Here is a 13,349-nt window from a genome sequence, read left to right on the forward strand (position 1 = left end):
ATATAGTTATATATTATATTATCATAGAATATCCTGAGCAGGAAGGGACCAACAAGGACCACTGAAGTCCAACTCCTAAATAATATATTCCATTACTAACATTCCTAGTAACTAAGCCAGACCATGGTAACTCCCTGCTGCCCCTCCCTCCGTCAGAGCTGTGCCCAGCAGGGCCCTGGGTGGCATGGAGCAGCTCAAACCCACTAGTGAGAGTCAGGTGGGAACAGGCAGCACTGCAACCCCGTCCCAGCGGCTCCAGGGCAGCTCCCACACTGAGTGCAAGGAAACCAGAGACCTGATGAGTTGTGAAAATGCTGTGGAATAGTTGTGGGTGAGCAGTTAATTGTTGGATTCATCCTGGGTTTTGTCTGGCCAGCAGACATCCAGAGGGTTTTTGAGGGATGCTTACAACAAAAATCCATCTCAATGTGTCCAGGCTGAATGGCCAAAGGCAGAGAGTGCTGAACCCCAACCCAAGGCAAGGTGTGAATCCCCAAACTCGGAGACACCACGGCTCTGGCTGGCAGAGGGAGGGCAGAAACCTGCTGCAGCTCAGGCCTTCGGCTGAGCCCAAAGTGCTCTGGCTCTTTCCCAAACCTGGGAAAACCTTTGGAAAGAGAGCAGGGTCTCCCCAGAGGGACGTACCCTGCTGGGGGTGCAGAAGCTTAGTGGCTGAGAGTGCTAAACAGGGCACAGGACCCTACATGGGTCCAAAAAGTGTGGATGTGGCACTTGGGGACATGGGTCAGTGGTGGGTTTGGCAGTGCTGGGGAGTGGTTAGACTCAGTGGTCTTAGAGGGCTTTTCCAACCCAAAAGATTCCATGGTTGTCTTTGGCTAGCCAAGAAATTCTGTCCATCACCTGATATAGAGAAACAGAGGGACCCCTTGTTATTCACACACACACACATGCTACAGACACACACACACTCCCACAGGTATTTAGAGCTAAACCAGATACCAAGCACAGCACCAGTGGCTCAGAAGGAAGATCTTTTTCTATGTTTCTATTTTAGGGGGAAAAACTGCTACAAGAGCACCATGAAACTTCAGACAAACAGAACTGAGTCAAGGGACACTGAACTGAGGATGCCTGGTGAGAGGAAACAACCTCTCATCCCAACTTTTCCACAGTCTATTGAAGAAGAGAGAACAGAAACAGCTCCATTTCACTTTGGTTGCCAGATCCTTTAAGTGTATTAACAGCTGTTGATGAATTAGGCTGAATTCTGCCTAGAGACCTCAAAGTGTGTGTATTTGTCCTGAGCTGTTACAAGAACACGAATCAGTCTAACTCAAACATGTTCAAAAGGTTCTTGGGGTAAAAGGAAGGCAGTTGCTTGACTCAAGCAGAAAAGGTCAGAAATGGATGGCTGTTGGCAAGGCCACTGGTTTCGAGGGAATTCAGAGCAAAGCAACCTCTTGGGCACTCACAGACTGTCCATAAACAGGGAAACCTACTCACTTTACTGCAACTGTATGTTCATGTGGCACAGTTCAGGGAGAAGCCCTGTGAGACCCCAGCACAGGCACTGCCTGAGAGCACAATTCTCTGTCTGCTTTGTATCCCACATCCATCTGCATGTGATGGGATTATCAGGGACCAGAGAGAGCCACACGCAGTGACATTCACAGTTAATAAAGAGCATTTCCAACAGCAAACTGGATTACAGGCCAGGCAGAGCAGAGTGATGGAGTGTCCCTGGCAGATTAATGCCTGGTGGTTCCTCAGCCACATGCCTAACTTTGTTAGTGCCTCCTGATGACCTGCTCCAGCAGGAGAGCATTGACCACTCTCTTACAACTGTCTGCACATGACAACTCTCTCCTGCAGCTTCCCTGAACACCCCCTGGGAGGGTTTTGGGATGCTCACCCACTCCACTCCATGCACACACCTATCCAAGTCACAGCTTAAGGAATTGTTTCAGGATCTGTTTTACCTTGCATGGATGAGGGTCAACCCCATAGGTCTCCAAAGTCTGGGCTTTCCTGAGAAAATTCAGCTCTGAAGTAGCTGGTGTCTGCCCACTGCAGGAGGGAAAAACAGGGGAAAACAGAATGTTCCATGGAAGACAGGAAGGTGAGGATTCTGTTAACCATGAGGCATCAGCCATGGCACATCCCTGTTAGATTTGTTGAGGGATCAGCAAGAGCCCAGCACTGGAGCCCAGCCCTTTCTCTCCTGCCAGCTCTATTAGGCAGGAGCTATGCTGAACCAGCAGCACTGGGAAGAGCCAAAAGGCAGGAGCATCTGCCAAATAGGGCTGAACTCCCTACTTGCAGCATCAGGGGTGGGGAAAGGGGAGTTTGGGGGCAGAAGGCAGCAGTCCCAGCGCATAAGGACACAACTCTGCTGGGTTTTTGGGAGGTCAAACACATCACCCTCCCTGGGGACTCAGTCCAGCCAGGACACAGTCCTGGAGGCACTGGCAGCACTGTGGGATGATGGGGATTTGTTGATGGTCTCTCACACCTCGTGTGCCCAGAGGGAGGTGAAGGCAGGAGGGAGTTTATGGGGGTGTTGATCAACATCCCTATCCAAAGACCAGGGACCCTCCTGGGCTGTGCTGGCTGAGCCAGGGTCTGGCTGGATCTGACACATGGAGGGTGATGGCATGACTGGAAATCCCAAACAGGGATAAAAAAGGGCTGAGCACCAGTAATCCCCACAGCTCCTGTACCTCAGCTCCAACTTGTGGATCTCTGCGATTTTCCTCTCCAGCTTCTCTGAGTGTTTGGGGAAGAACTGGAACTTGGAGCTGTAGCCTTCTGGGTGCTTCCCTGGATCATAGTCCCCAATCTCAGCTGGTGGGATACAAATCCAGTTGGGAAGAGCAGCACAGCCAGACCCCAGAGTGCATCCCCATCCCAGCACGACCCAGCTGGGGCTCAGCACACCCCGGGAATGCCACTCCGACCCCACCGTGCTTCCCACCAGGAGGCATAATTTCTAAGGCATTATCTGCATCCAATTCATTTCACTGTTTGCTTGGGAAGTGCCCAGCAGCAGATGGTCACTGTCCCAAGGTTATTAATTCTGTGAGCCGTTTGCCAAGCACCAGGAGCTGCTCTGTGTCTGGGTGGTGGCAGTGCTGGGGTGGGGCACCTGGAGCACTCCCAGGGCACCCCCAGCTCCCACCCTGAGTGAGTTATGCTCACTCTGGGGATGTCAGTGGGAAACCATTCCCCCTTGTCCTGCACTCCAGGCCCCTGTCCAAAGTCACTCTCCAGCGCTCTTGGAGCCCCTTTAGGCACTGGAAGGGGCTATAAGCTCTCCCTTTACAGAAGGTGCCAGCTCAGAATGGGCACCACAGGTAGTGGAGGCAGGGAAACAGGCAGGGGCTGGATGAGCTGAGGGGATGCTCACAGGGATGCTGTGCCCTGGATGCAGGTGGGACAGGTGGCAGTGCAGTGTGTCTGCTGCAGTTGGGACCCCAAACACCCATCCTCACCCTCCCTTAGCCCAGCACAGCCCCACACAGCCCTGCACTGGTGGGTGACATCCATATTCCAGGTGCAATGACCTGCTGTAAGTGCAATAATGGAAGCAGCACTTAGCATGAAAAGCAAATTTGTCTTGTCACAAAGCATTACCCTGGAGGATGTAGGCAGCCAGCAGTGCCGCGTCCGACGTCTTGCACAGGAGCCGCCCGTGATACAGATCCCTTTTGATCTGCAGGAAGACTAAGTACCTGGGGACAGCAGGAGAGTCCGTTCATTAAGCAGAGTTTAAAATACCCAAACAGGCAATTTAGATGCGGCAAATCTGCCACCAGACACTTGCTCTATTTCTCTCCCAGCAGCCTGCTCACTAGACATGACACTCGCTGGCAGTGAGCACAGGCTTGTCCTGGGCAGGGCTCACACCCACACATCCCACCCAACTCAGGCCTCCTCCGGGGCCAGCACCCAACACAAGGAGATCTCCATCGACCACTGTGTTTCTTCACAGTGCCCAAACACAACTGCAACCCCCCAGCCCATCCAAGGTGCCTGGGGATGATGCTCTGAAGGGGTCTCATGGTCCAGAGCCCACCAGCAACTGCTGCACTTCCCAGTCCTGCATCCTTCCCTGGCTGCTCAGCTTCCCCATGATGTGATTTTCTCCTTCCCAAGCTTTGTGTGTCCTTCCAGGCCTTGGAATATGCACCCACTTCTCTCCCATGTCCTTGCCAGTGATCAACACTGCATCACCCAGGGCGAGCTGCCTCCTGTGCTCACCCATCCCTATCTCCATGCCCAGTGAAAACATGAACTATGCTGGAAAATTACATATTTAAATAAATTTAAACCTAAATAACAGTATGAGCTGAGTCATGTGGTGTTTGGGAAAACCTTTAGATGGTAAAACATAAGGCATAGAGGGAAGGAGCAAACTGGAGAGCTCAGAAATGAGTTTAAATAACCAGACTTGCTCTGCAGTCTCAGTCATGCCTCATTGCTCAAATCCATGTTTATGATGAGATAAACCACAAATCTTCAGAGATAAAATTCATTAAAGAGAAATCCAGATATTAAAGTGGACTCTGCTCACAGGAAAGAGAATCTTAAGCCCAGGTTTCAGCTGCTGCTGCAGGCACATCTGGAACAGCAGCAAGCAGGGGCAGCCCACCTGCACAGGGGGCTAGACCTGGACCTGAGGGAGTGAAAGAGCGCAGGTTAGATGGCATATTGGGAATACTTCTTCCTTGTGAGGGTGCTGAGGCACTGGCACAGGGTACCCAGAGCAGCTGTGGCTGCTCCATCCCTGGGAGTGTTCCAGGCCAGGTTGGATGGGGCTTGGAGCAGCCTGGGCTGGTGGAAGGTGTCCTTGCCCATGGCAGGGGGTGGGATGAGATGGGCTTGAAGGTCCTTTCCCACTCAGGCCATTCTGTGGTTCTGTTCTATTCTATGCACTCTGTGATCTCAGCACCTTTCTCCTGGCACACCTGGATGCTGTGCCAGGCTGTGTCACCATTTGCTCTGGCTGCTGCTCCGTATTCCTGATGAAGAGCTGGGGTCCATGCAAAGCATGTTGAGAATTAAGTAGGCTTACTGACTGAGCTAAATATATTCCAGGATTTAATTCCTGGGATTTTCAGTCTATTTCTGCAGGCAGGAAATGTCTGGGCATTCGCAGCCTGTTAGGCAGAGTGGTTGGAATATAGCTGGGCTTAGCTTTTTAGGCAGTTTTGCATGAATAAACTCTATTTTTGTTGGGCTTGTCAGTCAGAAGAATTAGAGAGGAGTCTTAAAATCTCTTCTGGAGTTTGGTTTCCCCATGACAATGTACAGAACTTACTAAGGCTTGGCTTGCGTCTGGCAGAAAGACACAAAACTGAAAAAAGCATTCCCCTTTGTCCTGTCCCTCCATCCCTTGTCCCAGGTGCCTCTCCAGCTCTCTTGGAACCCCTTTAGGCACTGGAAGGGGTTCTCAGGTGTCCCTGTACAGAGGTGCCAGCTCAGAGACCTCCAGCAGAGGCTCCAGCCCTGCTGCCCCTGTCAGAGCTGACCCTCCCCACCCTGCAGTCGGTGTTGTTTTGTCCTGGGGACCCACAGCCACAGCCTGTTTTCAAAGTCGCTGCGACTGGTCCGTGAATGTTCCTGACGTCCCTCCTCCTGGCAGGAAGAGCAGCATGAAGAGCCCCTAAAGATAGCAACTCTGGAGAAGTGTTGTCAGGTTCTGCCTGGCAGTTCCTCACCAGCTCTCCCAGTGTGGCTGCGCTCCTTACGTCAGAGCAATGCAGCTGATCGCTCCCAGGGATCGTCAGGGGAACTGGAGACACTCAAACCTTCCCCACAGACCCAGCACAGTAAGGGCACCCTGAGCTAAGGAAGACCTCAGGCAGTGACACAAACAACTGATTCTGAAGAGGAAGAGTATGAGCTGCAGCGATGGGTGTGGTGGTAGTGCCCTAGGAGCCCTCTGCCCTGGGATGTGGGTTTGGAACTGCAGCCAAAGACCAAGCGTGGGGGGTTAATCAGAGAATCCCAGGATTGTTTGAGTTGGAAGAGACCTTAAAGCCCACCTTGCCCCACCTCCTGCCATGGGCAGGGACACCTTCCCCTAGACCAGGTTGCTCCAAGCCCTGCCCAACCTGACCTGGAGCACTTCCAGGGATGGGGCAGCCACAGCTTCTCTGGGCAACCTGTCTCTGTGCCTCCACCACCCACAGCCTGTGTTCCCCACCAGGCACAGCACAAGTGGGGATTTCCACACTTTTTCTCCACAGCTGGGATAATCCAGTAACATTCATGTTGGTTTGGAAACTCCAATGGCTGTTGTTCTCCCCTGACTACAAAACAAAGCTCAGCAGTGGCTTCTGCCTTGGCCAGGCCTGTGCTGCCAGGGACAGCCAGTCCCCACCATGCAGGTGCCCTGTCCTTACCTGGTGATCTCCTCCTTCAGTGCCGCGGGGTCCGTGGGGTAGAACTTGACGCGGAAGCACATGGTGAAGGGAGGCTGAGCTGTGGGAGAACAGGGACACTATGTCACCGAAGGGCAGGGCTTGTCCCCTTCCTCCCCCTGAATCATTCTGCTCAAGGACATGGGGGGTCTCACCTGCCTGCCCTATTCCCCCCAAACTCACCAGCTTCCCTTGGTAAGGAGGACACAGGGACATCCGACATTCCCACTGCTGTGGCCATAGCAGGAGCCGATGACCCCAGTAAAGCCATGGGGAAGCACTGGCAGCACTCCTGGCCATGCAACCTGCTCCTTGTTCCCAAATCTTGTTTCCTCATCCCCATCACTCCTGTTCTGGCCTCCATGGAGGCTGGTGCCATGTGCTGGGGGCATGGATATCTGTAGATGCATTGAGGCCAGTGGGGGATGATCCTGCTCTCAACAGAGCAGAACTGCTTTGTGGATAACCTAAAGGGCCTTTTCCTGGGAGAGGGGCTGGGAATTGACCCTGGAGGGATGGGCTGGAGTAAATGGGAAGATGTCTAAGATGGAAGAAGCACATGCTGTCTGCCCAGGACACGTGCAACACTCACCTCGCATCTGCTTCACAACTGACTTGGTAAACTCCAACCAGTGCTGAAAGGAAAAGGAAGGTAATTAAAGTCTGACAGCAGTGACTTGGCAAGGTGGGGAGGATGAGGAAGTGGAGGGCACTGGTCTGGGTAAGAAAAGCCACCTGAGTGTCGATGAGTGTCTCTGGAAGGGAAAAGGGAGGAACAGGGGGCTCAGACTGGCCCCATCCCACAGCAAGGGAGCAGCTCTGTGCTCAGCAGCCTTGTTACAGCTGTGGCAGAAGGAGCCTTGGGAGCAGGAATTAGTTGTTATATTGATCAGTGGGAAGCACAACACAAGGCTGTTATCAATAGCTGTGCCTGTGAGTGCGTTTGCAGTGACTCTCAATCGCAGCCTTGGTGTGCTAATGGCAAAGACAGAACAGAAACAGACTGCGCTGAGCTCGTTCTGCACACTTCAACCTCGAGGGACTGGCAGGACTCGCTCACACAGCCTCTGCATGGGAATCCAGCTCGTTGGGCCCGTGGGTCTGTGCCCCCTCCCCCAGACCTGCGGCACTGCTTGGGGCTCAGCAGGACACGGACTCGTGCTGGGAGTGGGGTTAGACCAGGTCCTGCCTGCTCTCAGCTCCTGCACTCCCACGTCTTGTCTCGCTCTCCATTGCCCGAGGCAACACTCAAGTGTTTGGATTCTCAGCACACAGCTGTCAAGTGGCCTAATCTTGGTGTTAAAACGTGAATCTGTGCTAGAAATGGTCCTGCAGACCCGGTGTCAGGGCGCCTCCTTCCTTGCTTTGCAGCAGCATCACATCCTCTCACTCTGCAAACTCCCAGTGCTTTCACCCTTCACACGGGGATCTGAGACCCAGGAGAGTCTCTCTGGCTCACACCCCCCGGCTGATGCCAGGGACGGGAGCTGGGACACTGGGGCTGCTGCTGCTGGAGCCTGGGTGCACACTGGGTCCCTCCTGGGTGCACACTGAGCTCCCCAGGGTGCTCAGGGGGTGATGAGTAGATGACTGTCCCACGGGCAGAACAATCACCTCTTTGGGGCACCCACAGACCCCTGGCCCAGCAGCAGGGAAGGGGAGAGCTGCTGGGGAGGAGCTCCTCATCTCTGCCCAAACCTGATTTTATTCCAGATCTTTGCCTCATGCTCTGGTTTTCAGCTGCAAGGAGAAGCCTGACCCTCCCTCCCCCAGACAGGGCTGGAGGGGCTCTGCCTCACCCGTTGCTTGTCAGGGTCCACAAAGCGGATGCCGAAGTAATCCTTCTCCAGCAGGTTCAGGTGGTGGCAGAGAAGGTCGAACAGGTACTGGCCCTTGGCATCTCTCTGCAAGACAAAGAGACTCAGTGACTGAGAACAGGAGAGGGTGGAGCTGGAGGGTGAGGGGTCTGAAACTTGTGAAGTGACACCAAGGATGGTGCAAACCCCACACACCTCCCTGTATGACACTGTCAGCTCAGAAACCACCTCCCACTCCCAGCTCACCCGTTCCTGGGGTCACTGCTGGAGATGGGCTATGCATCCCCTCTGTCAGAAAGCTCATCACCACTATGCAGGAATGGTGTTCCCACCTGCTGAGGGTTTGGCATCAATGGGCCAAGAAGAATGAGTCACACAGATCCTTTTCTGGTTCAACATTTCTTTGCTCTCCAGAATCACACCTCAAGGGCTGTAGAGCCCCCCCAAGAGCTGATTTCACAGCAGTGAGGTTTCCCCAGAGCAGGTGCACAGCTCTGCCATGCTGCACCATAGACCCACTTCAATCACAGCTGTTGAACCACTCCAGAATTTCCACCTGATTTATCCTGAAGGCAGTAATGGGGACCTGACAGCCCCAGATCACTGCCGGAGCTGCTGTGCCTGCAGTCAGCAGAGCTCCTGCTGCTCTCCCTCCCCGATCAAAGGCTCTGCTGACACCCACACTGCCTCCTCCCTCCCTGCCTTCCCACAGCACGCCTTCAGCTTCCCAGCAAACACTGAACACACGGTTAGCTGATCAAACGAGTGCCTCTGCTGATCAAACAATCGCTCAGCAGACACAGGTATGCGATCAGGAAACCCCACGAGATGGCGTTAACCCGTTCCTGGGGCTTGGTGATGTATGAGAAACGCACCTGTTTTAACTGGATGGAGGTTCCTATTGGCAGTGATGCAGCTGCAGAAACACTGTGCCCCCAGGGCTGGAGCCGGAGCCGGGCAGCACTGAGGGGACGTGATGTGGTGACCCCAGCAGTGCTACAGGGGCTGTCCCACTCCTGGGGTGCCCATCCTGCTCTCCTGGCTCTGCAGAGATGACTTCAGCCAGCAGCACTGGGAGATGGAGCAGCTGCACAGAGACGTCAGAGTGCCTTGGAACTCTCCTGTAGGAGTCTGACCTTGCAGCCTGGCACCTGCCCCATGCTGAAGTAAATCACAGAATCACTGAGGTTGGAAAAGCCCTCTGAGACCATGAAGTTCAACTGCTCCCCAGCACTGCCAAGGCCACCACTAAACTATGTCCCCAAGTGCCACATCCACACGGCTTTTAAATCTCTTCAGGGATGGTGACTCCACCACTGCCCTGGGCAGCTGTGCCAGGGCTGGACATAACTATCCATGAAGGAATTTTTCCTCATATGCAACATAATCCTCCCCTGGCACAGCTTGAGGCCATTTTCTCTTGTCCTGTCCCTTGTTCCCTGGGAGCAGAGCCTCACCCCACCTGGCTGCACCTCCTGTCAGGGAGTTGGAGAGAGTGAGGTCTCCCCTGAGCTTCCTTTTCTCCAGACTGAGCCTCCCCAGCTCCCTCAGCTGCTCAGCAGAGTTGTGCTCCAGATCCTTCCCCAGCTCTGTTGCCCTTCTCTGGACGGACACACCAGCACCTTCATGTCTTTTTTGAGGGAGCATGGGATTTTGGAGCTGCTGCTAAACCCCCGAGGAGCAGCCACTATCCTGCCCTGGAGCCTGTGGCAGGGCGAGCTGCTGGCTGGGCTCTGCTGTGGATCTACTCAGCTCGGCTGAGCTCTTCCCCAGACTATTACCCAGGTTTTTAGCAACTCTCCTCGGTGTGGAGACAGAGACTGGAGGCAGCTGTGGAGGCAGAAGGGAGGGCACTGGGAACAGTGTCGTGAGCACTAGCAGCTGAAGCTCTCTGAAGCCACAGCATGGCTGGGAGATGTGCTGGAACTGAGCAGGCAGAGCTCCTGCCAAACGCTGGGAGAGCTGAGCGCATCAACAGACAGAGCTCCCTGCGGGCAGTGGGTCCTGCCAGCTGGGAACACACAACTCCAGCAGCACAGAGCTCGCATGAGGCATCACCTCTGCCTGCTCTGCCCTCCTGCATCCTCCTCCCCTCCCCGGGCAGGCAGCAAAGCTTACCCCTGCTGGGATGTTCATATCCACCTGGCATTGGAAAAAAAGAAAGACTCCCACCTCCACGCTCAGGAAACCTGTATTTCAGCTGCCCGAGGTGCAGCCAGCCCCACATGCCAGCCCTAATGGTGCTGGGCATCATCCCCAGTTGTGCCCTCGTCTTGCTGAAGCATCCTCACCTGGGTCCAGCAGAGACCACCCCACAGAGGAAGGAGATGCCAGTCCATGGTGGAGAGAACAGACATACCAGGAACAGGAGGGACAGCAGGGCCACTCACACCAGCCATGTCCCTGTCCCTTTCAGACACCAGAACTCAGAGCACAACTGCTCAGCTCCAGCCTGAGCCAAAGGTGACTCCGTGGGCCATCAGAGCCAGTGTCCCTCCAGACCCAAGCCCCAGCAGGGCTGAGCACCCGCTTTGCCCCACAGCCCTCCCTTGACGTTCCTGTGGGAGGCTGGGAGCCAGCAGGTCCCCACTGGCTGCTGCTCCCACTGGGAACATGGATGTGGAGGATCCTGGGCTGGATCCCCTTGGCTGTGCTGCCACTCGTTCCCCCAAACCAGGTCCCTTCAGCCTGTGCATCACCTGCTGCCTCTGTCCCTGGGGACAGGGAGCCCTGGCTGAGCAGGAGTAACCAGCTGGGCTTGCCAGCACACGTTGGTCACTGCTGCTTGGGAAACAGGGCTGCTCCACCGCGATCCAGAATACGGATTGAGGTGCCGAACTTGGAAAACTGTGGCCTAGATGGTGCTTTATTAATAGGCAAATGGAGCTCCGCGAGCACCATCCATCACTGTCAGCAGCGCTGCCCGGCCCGGGCTGCATGCCCGGCTTGGGTACAAGGGCACAAGGAATAACAACATCTGAATCCAAATCTCTTCCTGGTTTACAGCATGTTCCTGTTCTCTCATGAAATAAGATTCAGTTTTCCAATGAGGACTGAAGCAGCAACATGGAGCTGCGGAAGAGACAAATGGCAGCAGCAGCTTAGGAGCAGTGGGACAAACCCCTGCTCACCTGTCAGGCATGGGATCACCTTCCCAGCTCGGCGGTTACCTGCTTTGGGAAGGCTGGACCTCTTCCACCATCACACAGAGAATAGCACTGTGCTGGGCTTCTTCTCTTCCCCCAGAAAAGGTTACTCTGCAGGCTGAACCAAAGGGACGTTTGGCACAGCCACAGAGGTTAGAACAACTAATAACAGAAAATGCATAAACAAAGACACTCCTTAATTGTTCCCAGTTAGACCCAAAGGGCTGTCAGACCCAGTCACTGCTGCAAGAGTGGCAAGAGCCAATTTCACAGGGATTTGCTCCAGGCTCCTCTCCTTTCCCTGCCCCAAACCAGCACATAGCCTGCGGAATGCTTTCCTCTGCAATTTTCACAGAGGAATCGCAAGGAAGGACAAATCAGACACCCCCCAGTGCCTGGAATCTGGTGGAAGTGTGAAAACATGGCTGGCATTACAGGGGGAACGCTCCGTCTTTGATCTCCCTAACTTGAATTAAACATATTCTAAATTAATCATTAGCAGAATGTCTTTCAGGAAATTATCTGAACTGCCTTTACAAATCATGACTTAAAAAGAGCTCTCATTGCATAACAGGGGCTTAAATATTCTGTTTTGATCTTTATATGTTCTTATAAAATGAGACTCCTGTCTGTCTGAAGGGTTTCGAGGTCAGACTTTCGGGGTGCCCAGGCCAAGGGGGAGACCAGAGCCAGCATACACTGGGACATCGCACGCTGGACTGGCACGTGCCACACTGAAGATTGACTTCGACAGCCAACGCCTGTCAAGGACATCCAGTGCCTGAAGGAGCCTACAAGGAAGCAGGAGAGGGTCTCTTCATCAGGAACTGTAGTGCCAGGATGAGGGGGAATGACTTCCCACTGCTAGAGGGAAGGGTTAGACAGGATATTGGGGAGGAATTCCTGGCTGGGAGGGTGCTCAGGCACCGGCACAGGTTGCCCAGAGCAGCTGTGGCTGCTCCATCCCTGGGAGTGTTCCAGGCCAGGCTGGACAGGGCTTGGAGCAATCTGGGCTGGTGGAAAGTGTCCCTGCCCACAACCCTGAGATGATCTTTAAGGTCCTTCCAATCCAAACCATTCTGCGATTCCATGATTCTCTGACTCAGAACTTGCAAACCCTTGAGGAAGCACAGTCGAACAGAGCACCATGCCCAGACACATCTGGGTGCCGTAGGATACTGGATCTCTGCTATTAATCACAACGGAGCAGGACACGGAGCATTCCAGGCTGGACTGCAGGGCCAGCATGGCTGTGCTGCTGCTGCTGCTCCAGTGCAGAGCTGCAGAGGTCACTTCTGACACAGCACACTGAATGGGTCTGATTCCTAATGCCCCCCATTTCCCTCTGAGGTGGGAGCTGAGCTGAGGCTGCACTGCTGCTGGCAGAGGCTGCACCATGGCACAGGCAGCAGAGGCTCTGCAAAGCTGCGTGTTCTGTGCCAGTCCCTGCAGCCACATCAGCCTGACGCACTGCAGGGCAGCGTGGGCAGCACTGCGGGTCTGACCCCTCAGCCCAGCTCCTGCATCCTCTCTCACACCCCACCTTGGCCAGGGGTGTCACTGGGAGTGGATCTCAGGTCATTCCCCATTTCTGTGGGATCTCTGGAGCCCTGAGCACATCCCAGAGCCACACTTCATTTCTGCAGACTGGCTGAGCTCACTAGGGACAGACTGATTTGGGGCTGGGAGGGCTCAGGGGTGCATGGCCTTGAGGGACTGCTACCTGCACTCATGGCAGCAGTCACAGCACCCCAGGACCTGTGCCCTTGGGTGGCACAAGTGAAACCCCTGGGGACACACCGTGGCTACCCAGGCACACGTCATCACTCATGCCCGATACCTTCCAGACAAATGGGGGGTCTGTCCCATAGAGCAGAGGGACAAGCCCTGTGGAGGGGGGCACTGCCAGGGGAGAGGGCGGTGCTGCTGGTGCCAGTGCCCATCTCTACCTGTGCTGCTCCTTGGCAAAACCCTTCAGAGCCATCCAGCCCTGCAGCACC

The 13,349-nt window shown here is 54.6% G+C and overlaps 1 protein-coding gene across 1 annotated transcript in view; it reads right to left on the bottom strand.

Moving 5' to 3' along the window:
• FRMD5 (FERM domain containing 5) overlaps positions 1-8,295 on the bottom strand; it is a gene marked incomplete at its 3' end in the record, with an annotated part of 13,004 nt that extends 4,709 nt beyond the window's left edge. The window contains exons 1-6 of the mRNA XM_009080031.1: positions 8,186-8,295; positions 6,979-7,021; positions 6,369-6,447; positions 3,595-3,692; positions 2,682-2,805; positions 1,941-2,028 (exon numbers count right to left, since the gene is read on the bottom strand). Coding sequence (XP_009078279.1) covers positions 1,941-2,028; positions 2,682-2,805; positions 3,595-3,692; positions 6,369-6,447; positions 6,979-6,985 — 396 coding nt within the window. The remainder of the gene's footprint in view (positions 1-1,940; positions 2,029-2,681; positions 2,806-3,594; positions 3,693-6,368; positions 6,448-6,978; positions 7,022-8,185) is intronic.
• Between the last annotated feature and the right edge of the window lie 5,054 nt (positions 8,296-13,349).

The sequence above is a fragment of the Acanthisitta chloris genome, unplaced genomic scaffold, assembly GCF_000695815.1.
Source record: "Acanthisitta chloris isolate BGI_N310 unplaced genomic scaffold, ASM69581v1 scaffold18, whole genome shotgun sequence".
NCBI classification, from domain to species: domain Eukaryota; kingdom Metazoa; phylum Chordata; class Aves; order Passeriformes; family Acanthisittidae; genus Acanthisitta; species Acanthisitta chloris.